At 40.6% G+C, this 24,674-nt stretch overlaps 1 protein-coding gene and 1 pseudogene across 1 annotated transcript; one reads left to right on the top strand and one right to left on the bottom strand.

Annotated features, from left to right (window-relative positions):
• Positions 1-10,434: 10,434 nt before the first annotated feature.
• On the top strand, positions 10,435-10,968 carry LOC131900236 (non-histone chromosomal protein HMG-14-like; annotated as a pseudogene).
• Positions 10,969-18,088: 7,120 nt separating this feature from the next.
• LOC131900235 (olfactory receptor 13H1-like) lies at positions 18,089-24,014 on the bottom strand. The gene is made up of 2 exons (XM_059251567.1): positions 24,009-24,014; positions 18,089-19,042 (listed from the first exon to the last, which is right to left on the bottom strand). Exons 1-2 carry the CDS (start codon positions 24,012-24,014, stop codon positions 18,089-18,091), a joined length of 960 nt encoding a protein of 319 aa, XP_059107550.1.
• Positions 24,015-24,674: the final 660 nt, after the last annotated feature.

Raw genomic sequence — 24,674 nt, 5'->3', positions numbered from 1 at the left:
ACAGACTCCAGAATATCTTTTGCTTCTGCTGTGCCTTCACACGTCTGCTGCTGCCATTTTTCTCTGGTATCTGGCATGGTGTGATTGGGTGTGGGGAGATCCCCACTGCTTGTAATGTGTGTGTATCTCAAGGAAATACCCCATTCTACTGGCCATTTTTACCTGTGGATTATTATAAAGATGATCTCTTCCTAAGCTGTACTAACTGATAATAATAATGTTGGCTTAAGTAGAGTTTTGATGATAAAAAATAAAACAAGGGAACAGCCTGGACATGAGTGGGGGCAAGGGTAGTGAAGGGCAAGAGTCGAGGGAAAGAGAGCTTGGGGGAGCGGGAGATCCCAGCTGGATCAACAACAGAGAGGGAGAACAAGGAATAGGAGACCATGGTAAATGAAGACCACATGAGAATAGGAAGAAGCAAAGTGCTAGAGAGGCCCACAGAAATCCACAAAGATACCCCCACAACAGACTGCTGGCAATGATACAGCTCAAACTGACCTACTCTGGTGATGGGATGGCCAAACACCCTAATTGTCATGCTAGAAACCTCATCCAACTACTGAAGGATCTGGATGCAGAGATCCATGGCTAGGCCCCGGGTGGATCTCTGGGAGTCCAATTAGCGAGAATGAGGAGGGTTTATATGAGCAAGAATTGTTGAGACCAAGGTTGGATAAAGCACAGGGACAAATAGCCAAACAAATGGAAACACATGAACTATAAACCAATGGCTGAGGGGTCACCAACTAGATCAGGCCCTCTGAATGAGTGAGACAGTTGATTGGCTTGATCTGTTTGGGAGGCATCCAGGCAGTGGGACCAGGTCCTGTGCTCATTGCATGAGTTGGCTGTTTGAAACCTGGGGCCTATGCAGGATTGCTTGGCTCGGCCTGGGAGGAGGGGACTAGACCTATCTGGACTGAGTCTACCAGATTGATCTCAGTCCACGGGGAAGGCTTTGCCCTGGAGGAGGTGGGAATGGGGGGTGGGCTGGGGGGAAGGGGAAGGGGGCGGGAGTGGGGAGAACAAGGGAATCTGTGGCTGATATGTAGAACTGAATTGTATTGCAAAATAAAAATTAAAAAAATAAAAAAATAAAACAAGGAAGTATCACACAGCTAGAACACATGAGTTTATTTTGAGGAGCTATATAGACTATGGCTTAGGTTAATGATTAAGAAAAACAATTGTGGATAGCCACACCCATTGCAGCCCCAGTTGTAGGCCAGCAGGCAGGACTCCTGCAGGCAGGTATGACCACTACCAACCCCTACCAGACCATATTCCTACAAGCCCCATTCCACCCCTGAAACCCATCCTCTGAGACTGCACATGCTCCCTGAGACACAGACTAAGCCAGCTCCAATTGGACCAAGAGCTCCAATTGGACCAAAAGGTGCTCACTGAGATATAGACTCTGCCAGCCCCCATTGAACCAAGAATGGCTCCCTGAGATACAGACACTGTTTGCACCAATTGGAGGAAGGGAAGGGTAGACACCAGTGCAAGAACACATTCAACAACATAAAGAACGATATGACCCCAACAGAACATAGTGATTCTACATCAGCAAGACCTAAACATCCCAATGTAAAAGAAGCAGAAGAAAGTGACCATAAAAATGACTTTAGGAGATGATAGAGGCCTTTAAAGAAGAAGTGAAAAATTCCCTTAAAGAAATCAAGGAAAAGACAAATAAAAATTGGAAGAAATCAATAAATCCCTTAAAGAAAGTCAAGAAAACAAAGAAAAAGCAATCAGACAGGTGAAGGAAACACTTCAAGACTTGAAAACCAAAATAGAGACAATAAAGAAGACACAAACTGCAGGAATGCTGGAAATGGAAAATCTGAGTAAACAAACAGGAACGACAGATGCAAGCATAACCAACAGAATGCAAGAGATGGAAGAGAGAAACTCTGGCATTGATACGATAGAAGAAACAGATTCATCAGTCAAAGAAAACATTAAAGCCAACAAAGTCATAACACAAAACATCCAGGAAATCTGGGACACCATGAAAAGACCAAACCTAAGAATAATAGGGGTAGAAGATGGAGAAGAATATCACCTCAAAGGCACAGAGAATATAATAAACAAAATCATAGAAGAAAACTTTCCCAACCTAAAGAAGGAAATGCCTATGAAGATACAAGAAGCTTACAGAACACCAAATAGACAGGAACCAAAAAAAAAAAAAAGTCCCCCCGCCACATAATAATCAAACCACTAAACATACAGAATAAAGAAAATATTAAGAGCTGCAACGGAAAAAGGCCAAGTAACATATAAAGGCAGACCCATCAGAATAACACCTGACTTCTCAATGGCGACTCTGAAAGCCAGAAGGTCCTGGACAGACGTTATGCAGACACTAAGAGACCATGGATGTCAACCCAGATTATTATACCCAGCAAAATTCTCAATTGCCATAGACAGAGTAAACAAGATGTTCCATGATAAAACTAGATTTAAACAATACCTATCTACAAATCCAGCCCTACAGAAAGCACTAGAAAGAAAAATCCAACCCAAGGAAGTTAGATGCACCCATGAAAACATAGGCAATAGATAATTTCACACTAACCAATCCCAAAGATAGGAAACACACAACACTACCACCAAAAAATAACAGAAATTAACAATCACTGGTCATTAATATCCCTTAATATCAATGGTCTCAATTAGCCTATAAAAAGACACAGGCTAACAGAATAGATACAAAAACAGAATCCATCCTTCTGTTACTGTGGTGATATATTGTGTACCCTAATAAACTTGCCTGAGGATCAGAGGACAGAGTCAGACACTAGATTAGACATAGAGGTCAGGCAATGGTGGTACACATCTTTAATCCTATCACTCAGGAGGCAGAGATCTGTCTGGATCTTGGTGAGTTTAAGGCCAAGGCCACACTGGGCTACATGAGATTGATTCAGTATAGGAGAGAAACAGAGCCAGGCAGTGGTATCATACACCTTTAATCCCAGCACTTGAGATCTTATGCCTTTGCTTGGGAAGCATACATGCCTTTAATCCCAGGAAGTAATATGGCAGGGCAGAGAAAACTATATAAGACATGAGGAAACAGGAACACATTCTTTTTAGGCTGAGGATTTCATAGTGGTAAGAACTGGTGGATGGCTGTTCTGCTTCTCTGATTTTTCAGCTTTCACCCTGATATCTGGCTCTGGGTTTTCTATTAAAAGACCATCTAAGATTCAAACAACAGTATACAAGAAACACACCTCAACCTCAAAGACAGACACTACTTCAGAGTAAAGGGCTGGGAAAAGTCTTTCCAGTCAAATGGACTTAAGAAGCAAGCTGGTGTAGCTATCTTAATAGCTAACAAAATAGACTTCAAACTAAAATTAATCAAAACAGGCCAAGAAAGACATTACATATTCATCACAGGAAAAATCCATCAAGATGAAGTCTCAGTTCTGAACATTTATGCCCCAAATACAAGGGCACCCACATATGTAAAAGAAACATTACTAAAGCTTAAATCACACATCAAACCCCACACACAAATAGTTGGAGACTTGCACTCCCTACTCTCACCAAAGGACAGGTCTGCCAGACAGAAACTTAACAGATAAATAAGGGAACTAACAGACATTATGACTCAAACTGACTTAATAGACATCCACAGAACATTCCACCCTAACACAAGAGACTATAGCTTCCTATTAGCACCCCATGGAACCTTCTCTAAAATTGACCACAAGCACAGTCACAAAGCAAATCTCAACAGATAAAAAAAATGGAATAACTTCCTGTATTTTATCAGACCACCATGCCTTAAAGTTAGAATTCAACAACAACACAAATTACAGAAAGCCTACAAACTCATGGAAACTGAATAATGAATCACCACTGGGTCAAGGAAGAAATAAAAAAGAAATTAAAGATTTCCTAGAATTCAATGAAAATGAATGTACAACATACCCAAACTTATGGGACACTATGAAAGCAGTGCTAAGAGGAAAATTTATAGCACTAAATGCCCACATAAAGAAGATGGAGAAATCTCACACTAGTGACTTAACAGCACAACTGAAAGCTCTAGAACAAGAAGAAGCAAACTCATCTAGGAGGAGTGGAAGCCAAGAAATAATCAAATTCAGAGCTGAAATCAATAAAATAGAAACAAACAGAGAAGTACAAAGAATTAATGAAACAAAGAGTTGGTTCTTTGAGAAAATCAACAAGATAGACAAGCCCTTATCCTGACTAACCAAAAGGCAGAGAGAGAGCATCCAAATTAACAAAATCAGAAATGAAAAGAGAGACATAACAACTGACAACAAGGAAACCCAGAGAATCATCAGGTCATACTTCAAAAATTTGTACTCCACAAAATTGGAAAAATCTAAAAGAAATGGACAATTTTCTGGATAGATACCATATACCCAAATTAAATCAAGACCAGATAAACAATTTAAGTAGACCTATAACTCCTATGGAAATAGAAACAGTCATTAAGTCTTCCAACCAAAATAATCTCAGGGCCACTTGGTTTCAGTGCAGAATTCTACCATAATTTCAAGGAAGAGCTAATACCAATATTCCTCAAATTGTTCCACACAATAGAAACAGAAGGAACATTGCCAAACTCCTCTTATGAGGCTACAGTTACCCTGATACCCAAACCACAAAAAGATGCAACAAAGAAAGAAAATTACAGACCAATCTCCCTCATGAACATTGGTGCAAAAATACTCAATAAACATCCTTAATCATCAGGGAAATGCAAATCAAAACAACTCTGAGATACCACCTTACGCCTGTCAGAATGGCTAAGATCAAAAACACTGAAGACACCTTATGCTGGAGAGGATGTGGAGCTAGGGGAACTCTCCTCCACTGCTGGTGGGAATGCAAGCTTGTACAACCACTTTGGAAATCAATATGGCGATTTCTTAGAAAATTGGGAATCCATCTCCCCCAAGATCCAGCTATACCACTCTTGGGCATATACCCAAGGAATGCTCAACCACACCACAAGAGCACTTGTTCAGCTATGTTCATATCAGCGTTGTTTGTAATAGCCAGAACATGGAAACAACCTAGATGCCCTTCAACTGAAGAATGGATAAACAAATTGTGGTACATATACACAATGGAATACTACTCAGCAGAGAAAAACAATGACATCATGAGGTTTGCAGACAAATGGATGGATCTAGAAAAAATCATCCTGAGTGAGGTATCCCAGACTCAGAAAGACAAACATGGTATGTACTCACTCATAACAGGATACTAGATGTGGAACAAGGATGACTGGACTGCTACTCACATCACCAGGCAGGCTACCTGGAAAACAGGACCCCAAGAAAGACACAGGGATCGCCCAACGACAGAGAAATGGAATGAGATCTACATGAACAGCCTGGACAGGAGTGGGGGTAGTGAAGGGCGAGGGTCGAGGGAAAGAGAGCTTGGGTGAGTGGGAGATCCCAGCTGGATCAAAAACAAAGAGGGAGAACAAGGAATAGGAGACCATGGTAAATGAAGACCACATGAGAATAGGAAGAAACAAAGTGCTAGAGAGGCCCACAGAAATCCACAAAGATACCCCCACAACAGACTGCTGGCAATGGTCGAGCGACAATCCGAACTGACCTACTCTGGTGATGGGATGGCCAAACACCCTAATTGTCGTGCTAGAAACCTCATCCAACTACTGATGGACCTGGAGGCAGAGATCCATGACTAGGCCCCAGGTGGATCTCTGGGAGTCCAATTAGCGAGAATGAGGAGGGTTTATATGAGAGAGAATTGTTGAGACCAAGGTCGGATAAAGCACAGAGACAAATAGCCAAACAAACGGAAACACATGAAATATGAACCAATGGCTGAGGGGTCACCAACTGGATCAGGCCCTCTGAGTGGGTGAGACAGTTGATTGGCCTGATCTGTTTGGGAGGCATTCAGGCAGTGGGACCGGGTCCTGTGCTCATTGCATGAGTTGGCTGTTTGAAACCTGGGGCCTATGCAGGGTCCCTTGGCTCAGCATGGGAGGAGGGGACTGGACCTACCTGGACTGAGTCCACCAGGTTGATCTCAGTCTGTGGGGAAGGCTTTGCCCTGGAGGAGATTGGAACGGGGGGCGGGCTGGGGGGAAGGTGAGGGGGGCGGAAAAAAAAATAAATAAATAAAAAAAAAAAAAAAAAAAAAAAAAAAATACTCAATAAAATACTGGCAAACCAAATCCAAGAACACATCAAAAAAATCATCCATCATGATCAAGTAGGCTTCATTCCAGAGATGCAAGGGTGGTTCAACATACAAAAATCTGTCAATGTAATACACCATATAAACAAACTGAAAGAAAAAAAAACACATGATCATCTCATTAGATGCTGAAAAAGCCTTTGACAAAATACAACACCCTCTCATGATAAAGGTCTTGGAGAGATCAGGGATACAAAGAACATACCTAAACATAATAAAGGCTATATACAGCAAGCCAACAGCCAACGTCAAACTAAATGGTGAGAAACTCAAAGTGATTCCACTCAAATCAGGAACAAGTTAAGGATGTCCACTCTCTCCATACCTATTCAATATGGTACTTAAAAGTTCTAGCTAGAGCAATAAGACAACAAAAGGAGATCAAGGGGATACAAACTGGAAAGGAAGAAGTCAAACTTTCACTGTTTTCAGATGATATGATAGTACACATGACTCCAAAAATTCTACCAGGGAATTCCTACAGTTGACAAATACCTTCAGTAATGTGGTAGGATACAAGATTAACTCAAAAAAATCAGTAGCCTTCCTATATCCATATGATAAATGGACTGAGAAAGAAATTAGAGAAACAATACCCTTTACAATAGCCACAAATAACCTAAAATATCTTGGGGTAACTCTAACCAAACAAGTGAAAGACCTATATGACAAGAACTTTAAGTCTTTGAAGAAAGAAACTGAAGAAAATATCAGAAAATGAAAAGATCTCCCATGCTCTTAGATAGGTAGGATCAACATAGTAAAACTGGCAATCTTACCAAAAGCAATCAACAAATGCAATGCAATCCCCATCAAAATTCCAACACAATTCTTCACAGACCTGAAAAGAACAACACTCAACTTCATATGGAAAAGCAAGCAAACAAACAAACAAGCAGGATAGCTAAAAGAATCCTGTAATAATAAAGCAACCTCTGGAGGCATCACCATCCCTAACATCAAGCTCTACTATAGAACTATAGTAATAAAAACAGCTTGGTATTGGCATAAAAACCAAAGTGTGGACCAATTGAATCTAATTGAAGATCCTGACATTAATCCACATACCTATGAACTCCTGATTTTTGACAAAGCCAAAACTGTACAATGGGAAAAAGAAAGCATCTTCAACAAATGGTGCTGGCATAACTGGATGTAGACATGTAGAAGCCTGCATATAGATCCATATCTATTGCCATGCACAAAACTCAAGTCTAAGTGGGTCAAAGACCTCAACAACAAATCCAGCTACACTGAACTTGATAGAGGAGAAAGTAGGAAGGAGCCTAGAACACATTGGTACAGGAGACAACTTCCTAAATATAACATCACTAGCACAGACACTGAGAGCAAAAATTAATAAATGGAATCTCCTGAAACTGAGAAGCTTCTATAAGGCAAAGGATACAGTAAGTAAGACAAAACAACAGCCTACAGAATGGGAAAAGATCTTCACCAACTCCACATCTGACAGAGGACTGATCTCCAAAATATATAAAGAATTCAAGAAACTAGACATAAAAATACCAATCAAATTGAAAAAATGGGCTACAGATCTAAATAGAGAATTCTCAACAGAAAGAATCCTAAATGATATTTAAGGAATTGTTCAACATCCTTAGTCATCAGGGAAATGCAAATCAAAATGACTCTGAGTTACCATCTTACACCTGTCAGACTGGCTAAGATCAAAAACACTGATGACAGCTTATGTTGAAGAGGATGTGGAACAAGGGGAACATTCCTCCACTGTTGGTGGGAGTGCAAACTTGTACAGCCTCTTTGGAAATCAGTATTGTGGTTTCACAGAAAAGTGGGAATTAATCTACATCAAGACCCAATGATACCACTCTTGGGCATATACCCAAGGGATACTCAATCCTACAAGGACTCTTACTCACCTATTTTCATTGCAGCATTATTCATAATAACCAAAACCTGGAAGCAACCTGGATGCCACTCAACCAAAGAATGGATAAAGAAAATGTGGTACATATACGCAATGGAGTATTACTTAGCTGTAAAAAAACAATGAAATTTGCAGGCAAATGGGATGGAACTAGAAAATATCAACCTGAGTGAGGTAACCCAGACTCAGAAAGACAAACATGGTATGTACTCACTCATAAGTGGATAGTAGATGTAAAGCAAAAGATAATCAGACTACAACCCACAGCACAAGAGATGCTAAGAAACAAGGTGGACCCTAAGAGTGATGTACAGATCATCTTTCGAAAGGGAAACAGAGGAGATCCCCATGAGTAAACTGGGGATGTGGGGGTGGGGAATAGAGGGGAGGGGAGGGGGGATGAGAACAAGGGAATAAGATGGTCAAGATGGGGAAGGGACAGAGCAGGAGAGCAATGAAAGAGATACCTTGATAGAGGGAGACATTATGGGGTAAGGGAGAAACTGGGTGCTAGGGAAATTCCCAGGAATCTACAAGGATAACCCCAGATTAGACTACTAGCAATATTCGAGAGGGTGCCTGAACTGGCTTACCCTGGTAATCAGATTGGTGAATACTCTGTCATCATAGAGCTTTCATCCAGTAACTGATAGACACAGATGCAGAGATCCACAACCAAGCACTAGGCCGAGCTCCAGGAGTCTAGTTGAAGAGAAGGAAGAGGGATTGTACGAGCAAAGGAGGTCAAGATCATGATGAGGAAATCTACAGAGACAACTGAACCAAACTCAAAGGAACTCACGAACTTTGAACCGACAGCTGTGGAACCTACATGGGACAGGACTGGGCCTGCTGCATAAGGGAGACAGTTGTGCAGCTGGGTCTGTTTGAGGGACCCCTGGCAATGTGATCATGGTCTATCCCTGGTGCATGAGTTGGCTTTCTGGACCCCGTTATCTATGGTCAGATACAGTAGGGAGAGATGTGGTCCTGCCCCAACTAAATGTACCAGACTTAGCTGTCCCCCCATGGAAGAACTTACCCTGTTGAAGGGGGGGATGAGGGATGTGTTGAGGGCAGGGTGGGAAGGCGGGGGCAGGGGGTGAGCGAGAGGAGGGATGGGAGGGGGATCTGTGGTTGGTATGTAAAATGAATAAAAAAATACAAAAAAAAGGAAAAACTGTGGTCGTATTTTACTTGTACTGAAATGTGATTTTAATTGTATGTTAATAAATAAAGTTGCCTGGGGGTCAGAGTTTTAGAGCCATAGCAAGTGCGTGGCGGTGGTGACGCACGCCTTTAAGGACCTGGAGGGCGGTACATACAGGCAGTGACAAGGCAGTCACGTGTTTAGGTTTACAACCAATGAGAAGGCAGAACAGCTAGACTATATAAAGACATACACACAGGAAGTAGGCCCCTTTTTCGAAGAGCTCTCTTGGCTGAAGCAAGATCGCTGAAGCAGGAAGGGTAAGGCTCTTAGTTCTGACCTCTTGGCTTTCTTCTCTGAATCGGCTCTGTGTTTCTTATTTAATAAGATGGTTGGTTACATCTACAAAAAACAATTGTTTCCCAGTAGCCCAGCTAGCTTAAATTCTTTTAACCTTAATGTTGAGAGATGTGTTCACAGGTTTCAGGGTGCATAATAGCTGATACAAAGCTTTGAAAATAACTTAAAGTTAGACTAAGATGTTTTCATCAGATAACTTTGAGGTTAAAAAAAAACCCAAGAAGATAATCTAAAGTTTTAGAAAGGCACATAGTTGAATGCAGAATTCTTTAAGATCAGGGAACAAAAACAAAGCAGCCCAATTATTACTAGCTGATGTACTTTTCTTGCTAGGATTGGTTGATGACCAAAGGTGATGATTAATTCCTTTCACCCATTTTTGCCCTCAATCTCCTGATATAAAAAACTATTGATGAGTATGTATGTACACTAAAGATTTAAAAGTAGAGCTGACTGATTGTTTCTTCATGTATAAAAGTTTAGGTTTGTGATTCTTTTAAGATTCCTTATAAGATTACCTTTCTTTTCTTTTTTTTTTTTTTTTTTTTTTTTGGTTTTTCGAGGCAGGGTTTCTCTGTGTAGATTTGCGTCTTTCCTGGAACTCACTTGGTAGCCCAGGCTGGCCTCAAACTCACAGAGATCCGCCTGGCTCTGCCTCCCAAGTGTCTTGTCGGGTTGCAGTGGTCGCAGCAGTTCCTGAGGTGAACTAAACAGTAAAACTCCAAGACAGGTTCAGCATCGCAAGTGCCTCCCACTCGGCACCTCCAGGATGCCCAAGAAGAAGGTTAGCCAGGATGAAGTGGCAAAGGCGGAGCCCAAGCCATGTGGCTTTTGGCCAAGCCTGCCCCTGCCAAGGTAGAAGCGAAGTCGAATAAGGCCGGGGAAAGGGATAAATCATCAGACAAAAAAAGTGCAAACCAAAGGGAAGAGGGGAGCAAAGGGCAAACAGGCTGAGGTGGCTGACCAGCAAACCACAGATGTGCCTGCAGAAAATGGAGCGGCTGAAAACCAGAGTCCAGCCTCTGAAGTTGAAGAAAAAGAACCAAGTCTGACTAACAATCCATCGTGTCTGTCAGCGTCCCCGCCTCCCTTCTTGTACAATCCAGAGGAATATTTTTATCAACTATTTTGTAAATGCAAGTTTTTTAGTAGCTCTAGAAACATTTTAAAAGGTGGGGGGAAGTCCCACCTCATCCCATTTTTTAAGTGTAACTGATTTTTTAAGAGGTTAAATCACTTGCTGGTTGTTTACTTTTCAGTACATCCAGAAAAGAGCAGGATACTGAATCAGGAGAGGCTGTGACTGTCTCGGGGGTCACCATAACATTCCGTAGAGGGGGCTAGTTTTATATCCTACAACACAAAGCATACCAAATGGTAATTTGTAGTCTTGGTCGTGCATTTTCTGGAATATTTTCAGTTATTTCTGGTCTCCTGTTTCTAGTAGAACTGTATCCTAAAAAACCACTCCTCAGTCCTTGCCCTGTCAGAACTGTCTCTGGTCATGGCAGTACATTTTCCTAAATTGTGATAATGTGCTGTGAAAGATTGAAATTTTGAGTATGTACTGTCTGTGGCATAAAATTGTGAGTCAGTGGAATTGAGGATTGTGAGCATTTGATTGTTATGTGAGGTCTTAGGGAAAACTTGCCAAGTTTAGGCTGGAACATCACTGGAATAAGTTGAAAGAGAAACAACACATGGCTCTTTTGGGTACGTGAACACGATGTATGACTCTTAGAGTTTGGGTACATGTTTGAAGAATTGAAATGTCTGTGTACTCTGCTCCTCAACTAATAAAATCTTAGTTGTGAAAGAGTTAAAAAATTACCTTTCAAGATAAGTAATAAAGTAATTGGCCTGTTCTTTGTAACTGCAAAATGCAGCCTGCCAGTAAAAGGCCTGACTGAGAAGAATACCTTGCTTGACCACACGGTTAATCTATAACTAGTTGCTTGGGTCTGAATGTATGTGGGTTCTTGGGATAATTTGTCTTTTACTTGTAATATGTAAAATTTTTAATCATGTAAGGGATATGGAAAACATGCTGTTTTGTACTATTTGTTTTTTATTCATTGTAGTCATTCACTTGAAAAACAGAATGTAACCACATTGTAATTTTTATATTGCCTGAAAAAATTTGCTGGGTTATATAAGCTGTAAGAGAAAGAATAAAGATAGAGTTAAAATGAGCTAGAAGGAAAACATCAAGAATGGGAGAGTTATATGAATTAGAAGAAAAAGATCAGGAATGACAGAGTTAGAAGGAAAACATCAGGAATGAGAGAGCTAGAAGAACTAGAAGGGAAACGTCAAGAATAAAGACAGAGTTAGAAGGAAAACATCAAGAATGAGAGAAGGAAATCACCAGAAGAATAAAGAATAGAGAATGCAAAAAAAGAATAAAGAAAAGGTCTGAAGGGAACCATCAAGAGAGTGTGTGAGTGTCTTTTTCCTTAACCCCCTCAGATAGAAAAATCTTATTACACACAGATGCCATGGATTCCTTTAGATCCCTGTGCTGCAGAAAGCTGGTCCCCCAGACAGCAATAGGTATCTATAACCCCATTGCTGTCGGTATGGAAACAGGAAGATTCTGGAGGCTTACTGGTTAGCCAGCTCTTTGTTTAGTGACAGATTGTCTCAAAAATAAGGTAGAGAGCACTAGAAGAAGACACTTGAACTCAACCTCTGTAGCTAGAGTTTTCCTGCCTTGCCCACAGTTAGGACAAATTTTTATCACCCGCCAGTCCTACAGCCGCTCAGACCCGACCAAGTAAACACAAAGACTTATATTGCTTACAAACTGTATGGCCGTGGCAGGCTTCTTGCTGTTTTTACAGCTTAAATTAATCCATTTCTATTAATCTATACCTTGCCACATGGCTCGTGGCTTACCGGCATCTTCACATGTGGCTTGTCATGGTGGCAGCTGGCAGTGTCTCCCCCACCCAGCTTCCTGTTCTCTCAATTCTCCTCTCTGTTAGTCCCGCCTATACTTCCTGCCTGGCCACTGGCCAATCAGTGATTTATTTATTGACCAATCAGCAACACATTTGACATACAGACCATCCCACAGCAAACCTCTATTCTCTACACACATGTGTAAACACACACCACACAGACACACAGAAACATACACATGTGCGCACATGCGTACACACACACACACACACACACACACACACACACACACACGAAACCTGAGGAGTGATATCTGAGGTTATACATATATGCACACATGGAAGTACATGCACATCTACATGTGCACCCCCAAAGACACACACATACACACACACACACACACACACACACACACACACACACAAATAAGTGTAGATGAACTTCTAAATGATCTTATTAAATAAAAAACACGGAGCCAAATATAGGGGTGAAAACTTTAGAGATCAGGGAAATAGGGAGAGCCACCAGCCAACCTTGCCTCACCAACTCTGCAGCTTCCAAATGCGAGCTACTTCCTGTTTACCCACGCCTTTATATGCCTTGCTTTTCTGCCCTCTCATTGGCTCTTAGCCCAGCTACCTCACTTCCTTGTCACTGTCTGTCTGTACAGACCTCCAGGTCTCTATGGTTGGTACTGGGATTAAAGGTATGTGTCACACTTGGTTCTCTTCCCTAGTATGGCCTTGAACACACAGAGACCCTGCCTGCTAAGTGATCGGATTAAGAACATGTGCTGCCTGACTTTGGTTACTTAAAATGGCTGGCGTTTTCCCCCTGATCTCCAGGCAAGCTTTATTTATCAAAGCACAAATAAAATACCACCACATTTCAGCATAAATAAAATATAACCACAAATAAGGAGTTAGAAACACTGAATAACATTAATTCACTAAGAAATATAAACTCATAAATTTATATACATAAAATTTCATAGATTTAAAATGTATAAGGCAAAAGCTGACATAATTATAGGAAGAAACTAACAAATATATAATACTAAAACAAATTTTTAAGTCACTTCAACCAAAAATGACAGATCATAAATTACTGGTAAGGATATAGAATATTTGAACAAACTTAGATCAACATAAAAAACACATAAAAGCCCTGCACTTACTACATAAAGATTATGGGTTTTTTCAATGCATACATAGAAATGTTACAAAAATTGACCCAAAACTTGCTTTCAAATAAAGTTTTTATAAACCTCAAAAAAGTAAATATTATGAAGCTATAAAAATGGCTCAGAGTTTATGAGTACTTCCTCTTAAAGTGGACTAAGGTCTAGTTCCCAGCACCCATATGGTGGCTAACAACTTTTGTAACTCCAATTCTAAGGTGATCCCAATGCCGTCTTCTGGCCTTTCTTGGGCACTTCACTCATATGGTGCATTTATACACATGCAGGCAAAGCACTTATAGGCATACAAGAAAAATAAAATGTCAAAATCCATATCATAAACTGCATTCTTCAATTTCTATACAGTGAAATGCAAACCTATTCATTTTGTGTGTGTGTCTCTGTCTGTGAGATGTGGAAGTCAGAGGACAACCTAAGAGAGTCAGTTCTCTCCTTCCTTCCACCATGTGGGTTTGGGTGATCACATTCAGATTGTTAGGCTTGGCAGCAAGTGCTTTTACCCATTAAGCCAATTCACCTGCCCCAAAACAAACTTTAAACAAAGCAAACTTTTAAAATAATAATTTAAGGTTGAATACATCTATCTTTGGAACTCTAAAATGTACCCTTAAATAACATCAATAGTAAACAGAGCTAATAACGGTGCTGCAGATTATGAAATTTTTTCTTTTGTTTTTATATGTAGTGTAGTATATGTGCATGTATGTGTCTGTGTGAGAGGGCAAATGATCCTCTGTGTGTGTGTGTGTGTGTGTGTGTGTGTGTGTGTGTGTGTGTGTGTACATGAAAAGGCCAGAAGTTGATGCTGGGTATCCTCTTCAATTGCTCTCTGCTTATTTATTTAGGTGGTGTCTCTCACTAAACCAAGAGTGCTTTGCTTCAGCTAGTCTGACTGAATGACAACAAAATTATTACGTACTAAAACCTACAGAAGGCACTGGCACTAGCCCTCAGAGAAAATGTATATTTAAATTTAAAATATTGAGCCAGGCATAGTGATGCATACCTATAATCCCAGCACTGGAGAAGCTGAGGTAGGAGACTTGCATCAGGTATGAGATCAGCCTTTGCTAGATAGAGAAACCATGTTTCACCCACTCCCAAAATAAAATAAAAAAAATCAATGAAACAATACATGGGGGAAACACCAAATCACCATTAGACACCAAACTAATCACTGCTGTTAGTGTGATATTTCAGTGCATTTAAAATAAATAAATTGAAACTTTGAGGAATGTGAAGTTTCATAGCATCAAATATTATCAATAAAATGTTTATTAATCATCCCCAGAAGATAGAGCTTAATATTTCTACATTTGAGGCTGAGCTAGATTTAATATTCCCTTTTAAAATTTATTTAAATGAGCCAGGTGTGATGGTTCATGCCTAATACTTGGTAGATGGAGGTAGAACTGCCAGGAGTTCAAGGTCATCATCCTCATTTACGTAGGTGAGTTTGAGGCCAGCCTGGAATATATGAGATGTTGTTGTCTAAAGAATTATAAAACAAGTAAGAATTTATTGAAAGGGAAAACAGTAACTCTTTAGTTGGATAAACTTGGGAACTACCACTCAAATCAAATGATCAAAGCTGGCTTAAGCAATGTTGAGATGATGTTCCCTTATGTTGGTGATGAGGCGTCCCCATGATGAGCTTTCTCAAACTCCAGAACCCAGCTCTAATTATATGAAAAACACAGAACAAACCCAAATCAGGGCATATTTTACAAATGCCTCCCTAGAGCTCTTCAAAAGTTTCAGGGTGGTTAGGAATATGGCTCAGTGATAGAGCACATATCCAGCATTTGTGAGGTCCTTGGTTCAACTACTAGCACCACAAAAAAGGGCAAGGTCATGAAAGACAAAGAAAGAATAAGAAACTATCACAGCTCAGAGAAGACAGACCCTAGATTAGATTGGAGGATAGAAAGAGACATTTTGGAAACGTGGGAAATATCTGATAAAATACACAGCTTAGCTAATTATACTAACTCAATGTTAACTTCTTGGCTTTGAGTGTGCCATGTCTTTGTCAGACATTAACTTTAGTGAAAGCTGTTTGAAAGGTGTACAAAAATCATCGGTGCTGTCTTTGCAACTCTTCTATAAAACTATTGTTTTTCATAATGAAAATATTTCAGAGATCTAAAAATATTTTACTGAAAATAAAACATGTTTGACTTGAGAAATTAATAGAATATGTATAGAAGAAACCTAAAGAAAGCATAAGAAATACAAAGAGCAGTTATTAATTGAAAGGGAAAACAAATAAATGAGAATATTTAAAAAACATTCTTCAACAAGTGAGAAACTTTCAGTATGGTTGTGTAGACATTGCTAGCTGTCACTCAAAGCAGAGTATGGTGGCACACACCTTTAATCCCAGAACTCAGGAGGTAGAGGCAAATAGATCTCTGTGAGTTCATGGCCACTCTGGTCTACATAGTGAGTTCCAGGACAGCCAGGGCTACACAGTGAGAGTCTATCTTTAAAAGACAATTGTATTCTTATCATAATATTTGTTACTTTCATTCTTTCACTACATTGTTCTGTCCTCTGTAAAACACAATTTATGAACTGAGAACACGTTTACCACACCCCTAGACCTTCAGTCACACTTACTCAATGCAACCTGACTGTTTTCTGCATTCTAGTTCATGGGTTGAGTAAACAACCAGAGGTTCACACCATAGGATGTTTAATTCTGGGCTACCAAGGTAATGTGAGTACATTGCATTACATATTCTTGAAAATGCTTGTAAAGTAGTTTGTGGTGTAGTATAATATTTTTCTTAATTCTTAATCCTTCCTTTCATCCATGTCCTCAGCCCTATGATGTTAAAAATTTCCCCTCTATTGACAAAATATACACTTTCTTATCCCACTGACATTGACTTAATCATATGACTACCACAACCTAATGCAATGTGGGCAAAGTAACGCATGCTAATTTCATCCCGAGCTCTAAGAGGCATCACAGTTATCTCACTCACACTTACTTCTACCATAATTACAAAAGAACATCTTCAATATACAGGTTACCTTCTTGCCCCAGAATAAGAGACTCATGTAAGTATGGCCATTCTAGCTATGTGATGTTCTGTAGAATAGATGTACTGTAATTTATTTAGATATTACTCTAAAGGGCACTTAGGGCCTTTATTCAAAAACTTTCACGTCTAAAGAGTGCTTTGACATGGCTGGGCGGTGGTGGCGCACGCCTTTAATCCCAGCACTTGGGAGGCAGAGCCAGGTGGATCGCTGTGAGTTCGAGGCCAGCCTGGGCTACCAAGTGAGTTCCAGGAAAGGCGCAAAGCTACACAGAGAAACCCTGTCTCGAAAAACCAAAAAAAAAAAAAAAAAGAGTGCTTTGACAAGCATTTTGCACATACATGTTACATACATAGATAAGTACTTCTGTGGTGTAGATTCATCTAAGTAGCATGATGATGTAAGATAACAAATAGTTTTTCCCTATTTTCCTGGAATTGATGACCAAAGTTCACAGTTATGAAAAAGCTTCATGATACCCTCCATTATAAGGGAACAAAGAAATTCCATTAGGATAAATCACCTCTCTGCACCATTCTTACTAAAGAAGCAGAGGTGCTAGAATTAACTTTTGAGACAACCCTTTGTCTCAAGCTTTTCCCAGGTTGATAAGGATCAAGGGGCATGGTGAGTGACAGCTTGTTCAGGTTGGATATTATAGAACTACCAGGCTTGCAAATATGCCACAGTGTTCTCTAAGCAGCCAGTTAAAAAGACAATTGCCATATGGGGGCCATATCCCAAACAAATAGGTCACCTAAGTGGTTGGTTTTCCTTGTTACTGAAATTGTCCCCCTAAAGGCTGTTCAAGTTTGTATTCCACCTTGAATGACATTTCCTTAAACCCTCATCAACACTAAATGTTTTCATTTTGTTAATATGAGCAAAAGGTATCATCTATTGTTGCTAAACTGCAAATGCTTATTTCTTCTCTACAGAATTGAGTGTTTGTACTTTTTGACCATTTCTGACTAAAATATTTATCATCTGTCTTAATTTCATGAGGTTTATCTATAAAGACCATTGATCATTTTCTGTCATGGACTTGCAAACTTTGCTCCTCATGTGGAGCTTGCATTTTAATTTTGCTTAAGATGCATGCAGGATAAAGCAGTTTTATACTTCTGTCATAAAATTCCTGTTATTGTGTGACTTCAATTATTCAAAAGCTTTGCAAGTCCTTTCCCATTTCTGAAGTGACAATCACAGATGTGATGTTACCAGGAAAACTAAAGCCAATCCAGCATGTTGTTGTGTGCTTGAGGCATTAGGACTTGACTCTACAAGTTACCCTCCTGAGAGCAGCTTTCACATCCTTATTTCTTAGGGTATAGATGAGTGGATTTAGCATCGGGGTCACTGCTGCATAAAATATTGAGACAATTTTGTCCCCATTGTGGGATGTTTTGCTCTGTGGTCTCACATAAATACATATAAGTGTCCCAAAGTATATAGTAACCACAATCAAGTGAGAGCCACATGTAGAAAAGGCTTTAAGCCTGGCCTCAGTTGGGTGAATTCTTAAAACAGCCTTGAGGATACAAAAATAAGAGATAAGAATAAAAATTAAAGGTACTGGCATTGAAATGACAGCACATGCCATCATCATAATTTCTAAAGAAATGGTATTAGAACAGAGCAATTTGAAGATGGCTTGAACCTCACAAGAGAAATGATTGACTGCATTATGCCCACAGAAACTGATTGGAAAGAGTAGAATGGGCAGAACAGTGAGAAGGAGGGCTGCCATCCAGGCAACCAAAGCCATGAAAATGCATACTCGAGAAGACATGACTAAGTTATACCTGAGTGGATTTGAAATAGCCACAAGTCTGTCATAAGCCATAATGGCAAGCAGAAAACATTCAGTTAGTGCCAAGAAGGCCCTGATAGCTAGCTGGGTGAAACAGGAGCTGTAGGAGATAGTGGAAAAGTTGTACAGTGAATTCACCATGATCAAGGGTACAGCACTGGTGGAAAACAGAAGATCCAGTAAAGACAAGTTACCAAGAAAGAAATACATTGGAGTGTGCAGTTGAGAGTTGCCTCCTACTAGGAAAATAATCAAACTGTTTCCTGCCAAAGTGGCTATGTAAAGAAACATCAATGTCCAGAAAACAACACTCTGAGATGTGGGATGCCTAGACAGTCCCACAAGAATGAATTCAGTCACTTTGGTATGGTTTCCGATTTCCTGGTAATTCATTTCCTTTATCCACAGCTACAGGAGTGGACAGAAAACAGAAGAATCAGCTCTTTGTCAACAGGGGATGCATTTATTATATTACCATGTTGGTTAAAGCATAGCAACCCTTGGCACAAGTTCATATCTAAAATTTTAAGTCCCTAAACTGACAAAAGTTTTAGTAGCACACTCCTATCATTGATAGAAAAGCAAAAAGACAATCTTTAGTGAAAATGATCAAGATTCTCAGACTTGTGTGAAGACAAGTATTTAAGGAAGAAATACTAGATGATCCATTGAGCCTTCCGGACAAGCTTCCCATGAGTTTCCATTCTAAGCTAAATGAGGCCTAAGCACAGATGGAAACCAACTGATCCAATCACTCAGGCACCAAAAGATGATGCTGTGGCAGCACAGGATAGAGAAGAGACAAAAGAAAAATGGAAGATTGGTGAGTAAGGCTATTTAGGGGAAGGACCCTAAACAAGACCCTAAATTGAAGGCCTGTCATGCTGGATGCATCTGCTACTTTCAGGGTGCCTATATGTGGGAATGTGGATGGTGCTGACAGGCTGGGCAAACCTACCAAATATTCTTTCTAGTTGACAAAACATAGATTGATCTTCATTGCATCAAAATGATGAGATCTGAGATTTTGATCATTTTTAACTTTTATCCTGAAGCAGCAATGACAGACTAAACAGACATAGGCAGCTTTTCATATGCCTAATAATTGTGGGCTTTCAAGATAAGAGTGAGTGAGAAAAGTACTCACCTCAGTCCTAGAGAAACGGTCCTGACCCCTTACATTTTCAGTGCCCCAAAGTCTTTGAATAGCTTTCGTCAAGGAAAGAGGTCCTCCTTGGTGTCTCGTGACTGATGAGTCAAATCTCTGTCATATGACTCCTCACATTTCTCCAACTGCTTTCCCACCTTATGGCTTGGATGCTTTGAGTAGTGATAGATCCTGGAAAAAGTGTCCATCTTTCCCCAGAACTTAGAAAATGGTCTGAACAAAACAGGGGTGCACAGTGGATGTAGAGAAGGTGAACTTCCTGTAACACATTCCAAGAAGTAATTATAATAACCATTTGCAGTGCTCCATATCACCTGCCAAAGCATCTGCCACTAGAATAGTAGACCTCAATATCTTTATTTATCTCCCTTCTAAAGAATTTTGGAAAACTGTTCACACACAGGCATTTAAATCTTATATTTGAATTTGTTTAGTGGCAAAGATATAATTTCTTGCTTACTACAAATACTCATAATTTAAGACTACCCCTGCATTAGTATTCCTCAGAAAGTACTTGTTTACCATTAGCAGTGTGCACAGCTGATTTTAAATAGCACTAAGACCATTCAACCTGTCAAAGATCACTGGCAGAAATATTGCATCGTGAGCTCTTGATGAAAACGTTGCTGCCATAGTCTTCAGTCTAGAATACATCAGTCATTTTGGAAGGTGGTCATTTCTTGTTGTAATTTCCAACCTCACACAGAACTGTATGTAACCTTTTCCTTGTCAAATCATAGCACGGTTTTCCCAAATTCAACAGTGTTTTAGACAGCCATGAAGTCTTTGCTTACCTAAAGTATGGACTTCCAATTTTCCTTATGTCAACTTAACACACAAACTAGAGGTATATGAAAGGAAGGAATCTTAATTGAGAAAATGCCTTCATAATATCTGGCTGTAAGGCATCTCCTGTTGTCTATGTAGGCAGTGTAGTAGAAAATGAACATGGAAATACAGATGAGTATTTCTTCTTCCCCAGGGACGTTGGCCAAATCTCACTCTTTCCATAACTATTAATATTTCCCAATGAGTTGTTCCCTAGATTCTGGGGTCCACCTGGGATAGGCACAAGGGACATCTCTCTAGACACAAGCTTGCTAAAAACTTCAGAGACTTGGGGTGTGGAAAGAAAATAATTTGAATTCAAGTTACTTATCTCCCTCCCATCATGTAAACTTCATTGCTTACAATTCAGGGCTACAGTGAAACCAGGCTAGGTAATATGAAAGTCCAGTTGTCTTGGTATCTAGTAAATATCTAGTAAATATCAAGCCAGACTCACACCTTAGGAAGAAATACTTCCTAGCCTTATGACTCAAAATGTGACCCTGGAACAAAATCATGACTTTCCAATTAAGTTAAGGGTAGGAAGAGTCGGCTTAGCAGTTAACTCTGTTGGCCTTATCAGGCAGAGCAAGATTTAGATGGTACATAAAGATCTTGGTAAAAAGAGCCTTAGGAGAAACATTTAGAAGTGTATGCCAGCTATAATACTGAAGTTGTGGGTAGCCTCTTTGGGCAGCTATGGTAGTAAATGTGCTCCATGGTGAGATAAAGAGAAGGACTCTCTGAGCCAAAGAATTACAAGTTCATACAGCAATATCACAGCCCAGCACATGGGATTTCTATGCTTGGAATCTGTGCTGCCTAACCTTATGCCAACTTAACACACAAACTAGAGGTATATGAAAGGAAGGAATCTTAATTGAGAAAATGCCTTCATAATATCTGGCTGTAAGGCATCTTCTTAATTAGTGATTGATGAGAGAGGGTCCAGCCCATGGTGGGTGGTGCCATTCTTGGGCTGCTGGTCCAGGGTTCTATAAGAAAGCAAGCTGAGCAAGCCAGTAAGCAGCTACCCTCCATGGCCTCTGCATCAGCTCCTGCCAGGACAAGATAGGTTTTGAGTTCCTGTCCTGATTTCCTTTGATGATGAACAATGTTATGGAAGTGTAAGCAAAATAAACTCATTTTCTAATTTTTAAAAATTTTTATTTTTATTTAAAAATTTTTTCATTTTACATACCAACCCCAGTTCCCCCTCCTTCCCCTTCTACTGCTCCCCCTCACCTCCCCCATCCCACCCCAATCCCCTCCTCACTGGGGGTAAGGCCTCACTTGGTTAGTCAACACAGGCTGCCATACCAAGTTGGGGCAGGACCAAGCCCCCTCCCCCTGCATCACAGGATAGGGAATGGGCTCTAAAAAGCCAGTTCATGTACCCAGGATAAGCACTGGTCCCATTGCCAGGGGACCCACAAACACATCAAGACATGCAACTTTCACCCACATTCAGAGGGCCTAGTTCGGTCTGTGCAGGCTCCCCAACTGTCAGTCCAGAGTCCATGAGCTCCCACTAGCTTGGGTCAGCTATCTCTGTGGTTTATCCCATGATGATCTTAACCCCCCTTGCTCCTTATAATTTCTCCTCCCTCTCTTCAACTGAACTTCAGGAGCTTGGCCAAGTGCTTGGCTGTGGGTCTCTGCATCTGCTTCCATCAGTCACTGGATGTAGATTCTATGATGACAATTAAGGTAGTCACCAATCTGAGTACAGGGGAAGGCTAGTTCAGGCACCCTCTCCACTATTGCTAGGAGTCTTAACTGGGGACATCCTTGTGGGTTCCTGTGGATTTCTCTAGCTCCAGATTTCTCCCTAACCCATTAATGGTTCACTCTGTAGCTAGAGTTTTCCTGCCTGGCCCACGGTCAGAGCAAATCTCTCTCACCCGCCAGTCCCACAGCCGCTCAGACCCGTATGTCAAGTGTGTTGCTGATTGGTCAGTAAATAAATCACTGATTGGCCATTGGCTAGGCAGGAAGTATAGGCAGGACAAGGAAAAGAATTCTGGGAAGTGGAAGGCTGAGAGAGACACTGTCAGCCGCCACCATGACAAGCCACATATGAAGATCCCGGTAAGCCACGAGCCATGTGGCAAGGTATAGAGTTATAGAAATGGATTAATTTAAGCTGTAAGAACAGTTAGCAAGAAGCCTGCCACGGCCATACAGTTTGTAACCAATATAAGTCTCTGTGTTTACTTGGTCGGGTCTGAGCGGCTGTGGGACTGGCGGGTGAGAGAGATTTGCTCTGACCGTGGGCCAGGCAGGAAAACTCTAGCTACATCACTCTGTCAAGATATCTTTTTCATTGCTCTCCCTCTCCATCCCTCCCCCAATTCGACCATCTTGAACATTCATGTTCCCACCACCCATTCCCTCCCCTTTACTCTCCCCTCCCAGTTTACCCAGGAGATCTTAAACCTTTGCCCTTTCTGGGGTAATCCATATGTGTCCCTCTTAGGGTCCTTGTAGCACAAATCTTAAAAGGTCTTATTAATAAAAACAAACCCAGAGCCAGGTACTGGGGTGAACGCTGAAAGATCAGAGAAGCAGAACAGGCCACAGCCACCTCACCTCGACAATTCCTCAGCTGATCCCGTTTCCTCAGACTAGAATCCTCTGAGTCCTCATCCAAATGGATCTCAGCTGAACTGCTGCTAAAAGCCTAAAAGCTTAACCAGGCTTCCTGATTTTCACGTCTTATATACCTTTCTGCTTCCTGCCATCACTTCCTGGGATTAAAGGCATGTGTCAGCATGCCTGGCTGTTTCCAGTGTGGCATTAAACTTACAGAGATCCAGAGGGATCTCTGCCTCTGGAATGCTAGGATTAAAGGCGTGTGTGCCACCATTTTCTGGCCTCTATATTTAGTGGCTGTTCGGTTCTCTGACCCCAGATAAGTTTATTAGGGTGCACACTATTTTGGGAGACACAATATCACCACAGGTCCTCCTCTTTACCAAGCTTCCCTGGGGGTGTGGAATATAGCCTAGTTATCCTTTGCTTTGCATCTAATATTCACTTATGAGTGAGTACATACTGTGTTTGTCTTTCTGAGTCTGGGTTACCTCATTCAGGACGATTTTTTCTAGTTCCATCTATTTGCCTACAAATTTCATGATGTCATTGTTTTTTACCACTGGGTAATACTCCATTGTGTAAATGTACCACATTTTCTTTATGCATTCTTTGGTTGAGGTGCATCTAGGTTGTTTCCAGGTTCTGGCTATTACTAATAATGCTTCTATGAATACAGTTGAGAAAATGTCCTTGTGGTGTGGATGAGCATCTTTTGAGTACATGCCCAAGAGTGGTATTGTTGGATCTTGAGGGAGACTGATTCCCAGTTTACTGAGATACCTCCATGCTGATTTCCAGAGTGACTGTACAAGTTTGCATTCCCACCAACAGTAGAGAAGTGTTCCCCTTGCTCCATATTCTCTTCAGTATAAGCTGTCATCAGTGTTTTTGATCTTAGCCATTCTGGCAGGTGTAGATGGTATCTCAGAGTCATTTTGATTTGCATTTCCCTGATGGCTAAGGATGTTGAATACTTCCTTAAATGTCTTTTCACCATTTGAGATTATTCTGTTGAGAATTTTCTGTTTAGATCTGTGCCCCATTTTTAATTGGATTATTTGATATTTTGTTGTCTATTTTCTTGAATTCTTTATATATTTTGGAGAGCAACCCTCTCTCAGATGTGGGGTTGGTAAAGATCTTTTCCCATTCTGTAGGCTTCCATTTAATCTTAATGACAGTGTCCTTTGCCTTACAGAGGCTTCTCAGTTTCAGGAAGTCCCATTTATTAATTGTTGCTCTCAGTGTCTGTGCTACTGGTGTTATATTTAGGAAGTAGTCTCCTGTGCCAATGCATTTAAGGCTACTTTCTACTTTCTCTTCTGTCAGGTTCAGTGTAACTGGATTTATGTTGAGGTCTTTGATCCACTTGTTCTTGAGTTTTGTGCATGGGAATAGATATGAATCAATTTACATTCTTCTACATGTATATATCCAGTTATGCCA

This window comes from Peromyscus eremicus, chromosome X (genome assembly GCF_949786415.1).
Source record: "Peromyscus eremicus chromosome X, PerEre_H2_v1, whole genome shotgun sequence".
Classification (NCBI taxonomy): Eukaryota; Metazoa; Chordata; class Mammalia; order Rodentia; family Cricetidae; genus Peromyscus; species Peromyscus eremicus.
This window is presented reverse-complemented; position numbering and strand designations above follow the sequence as displayed.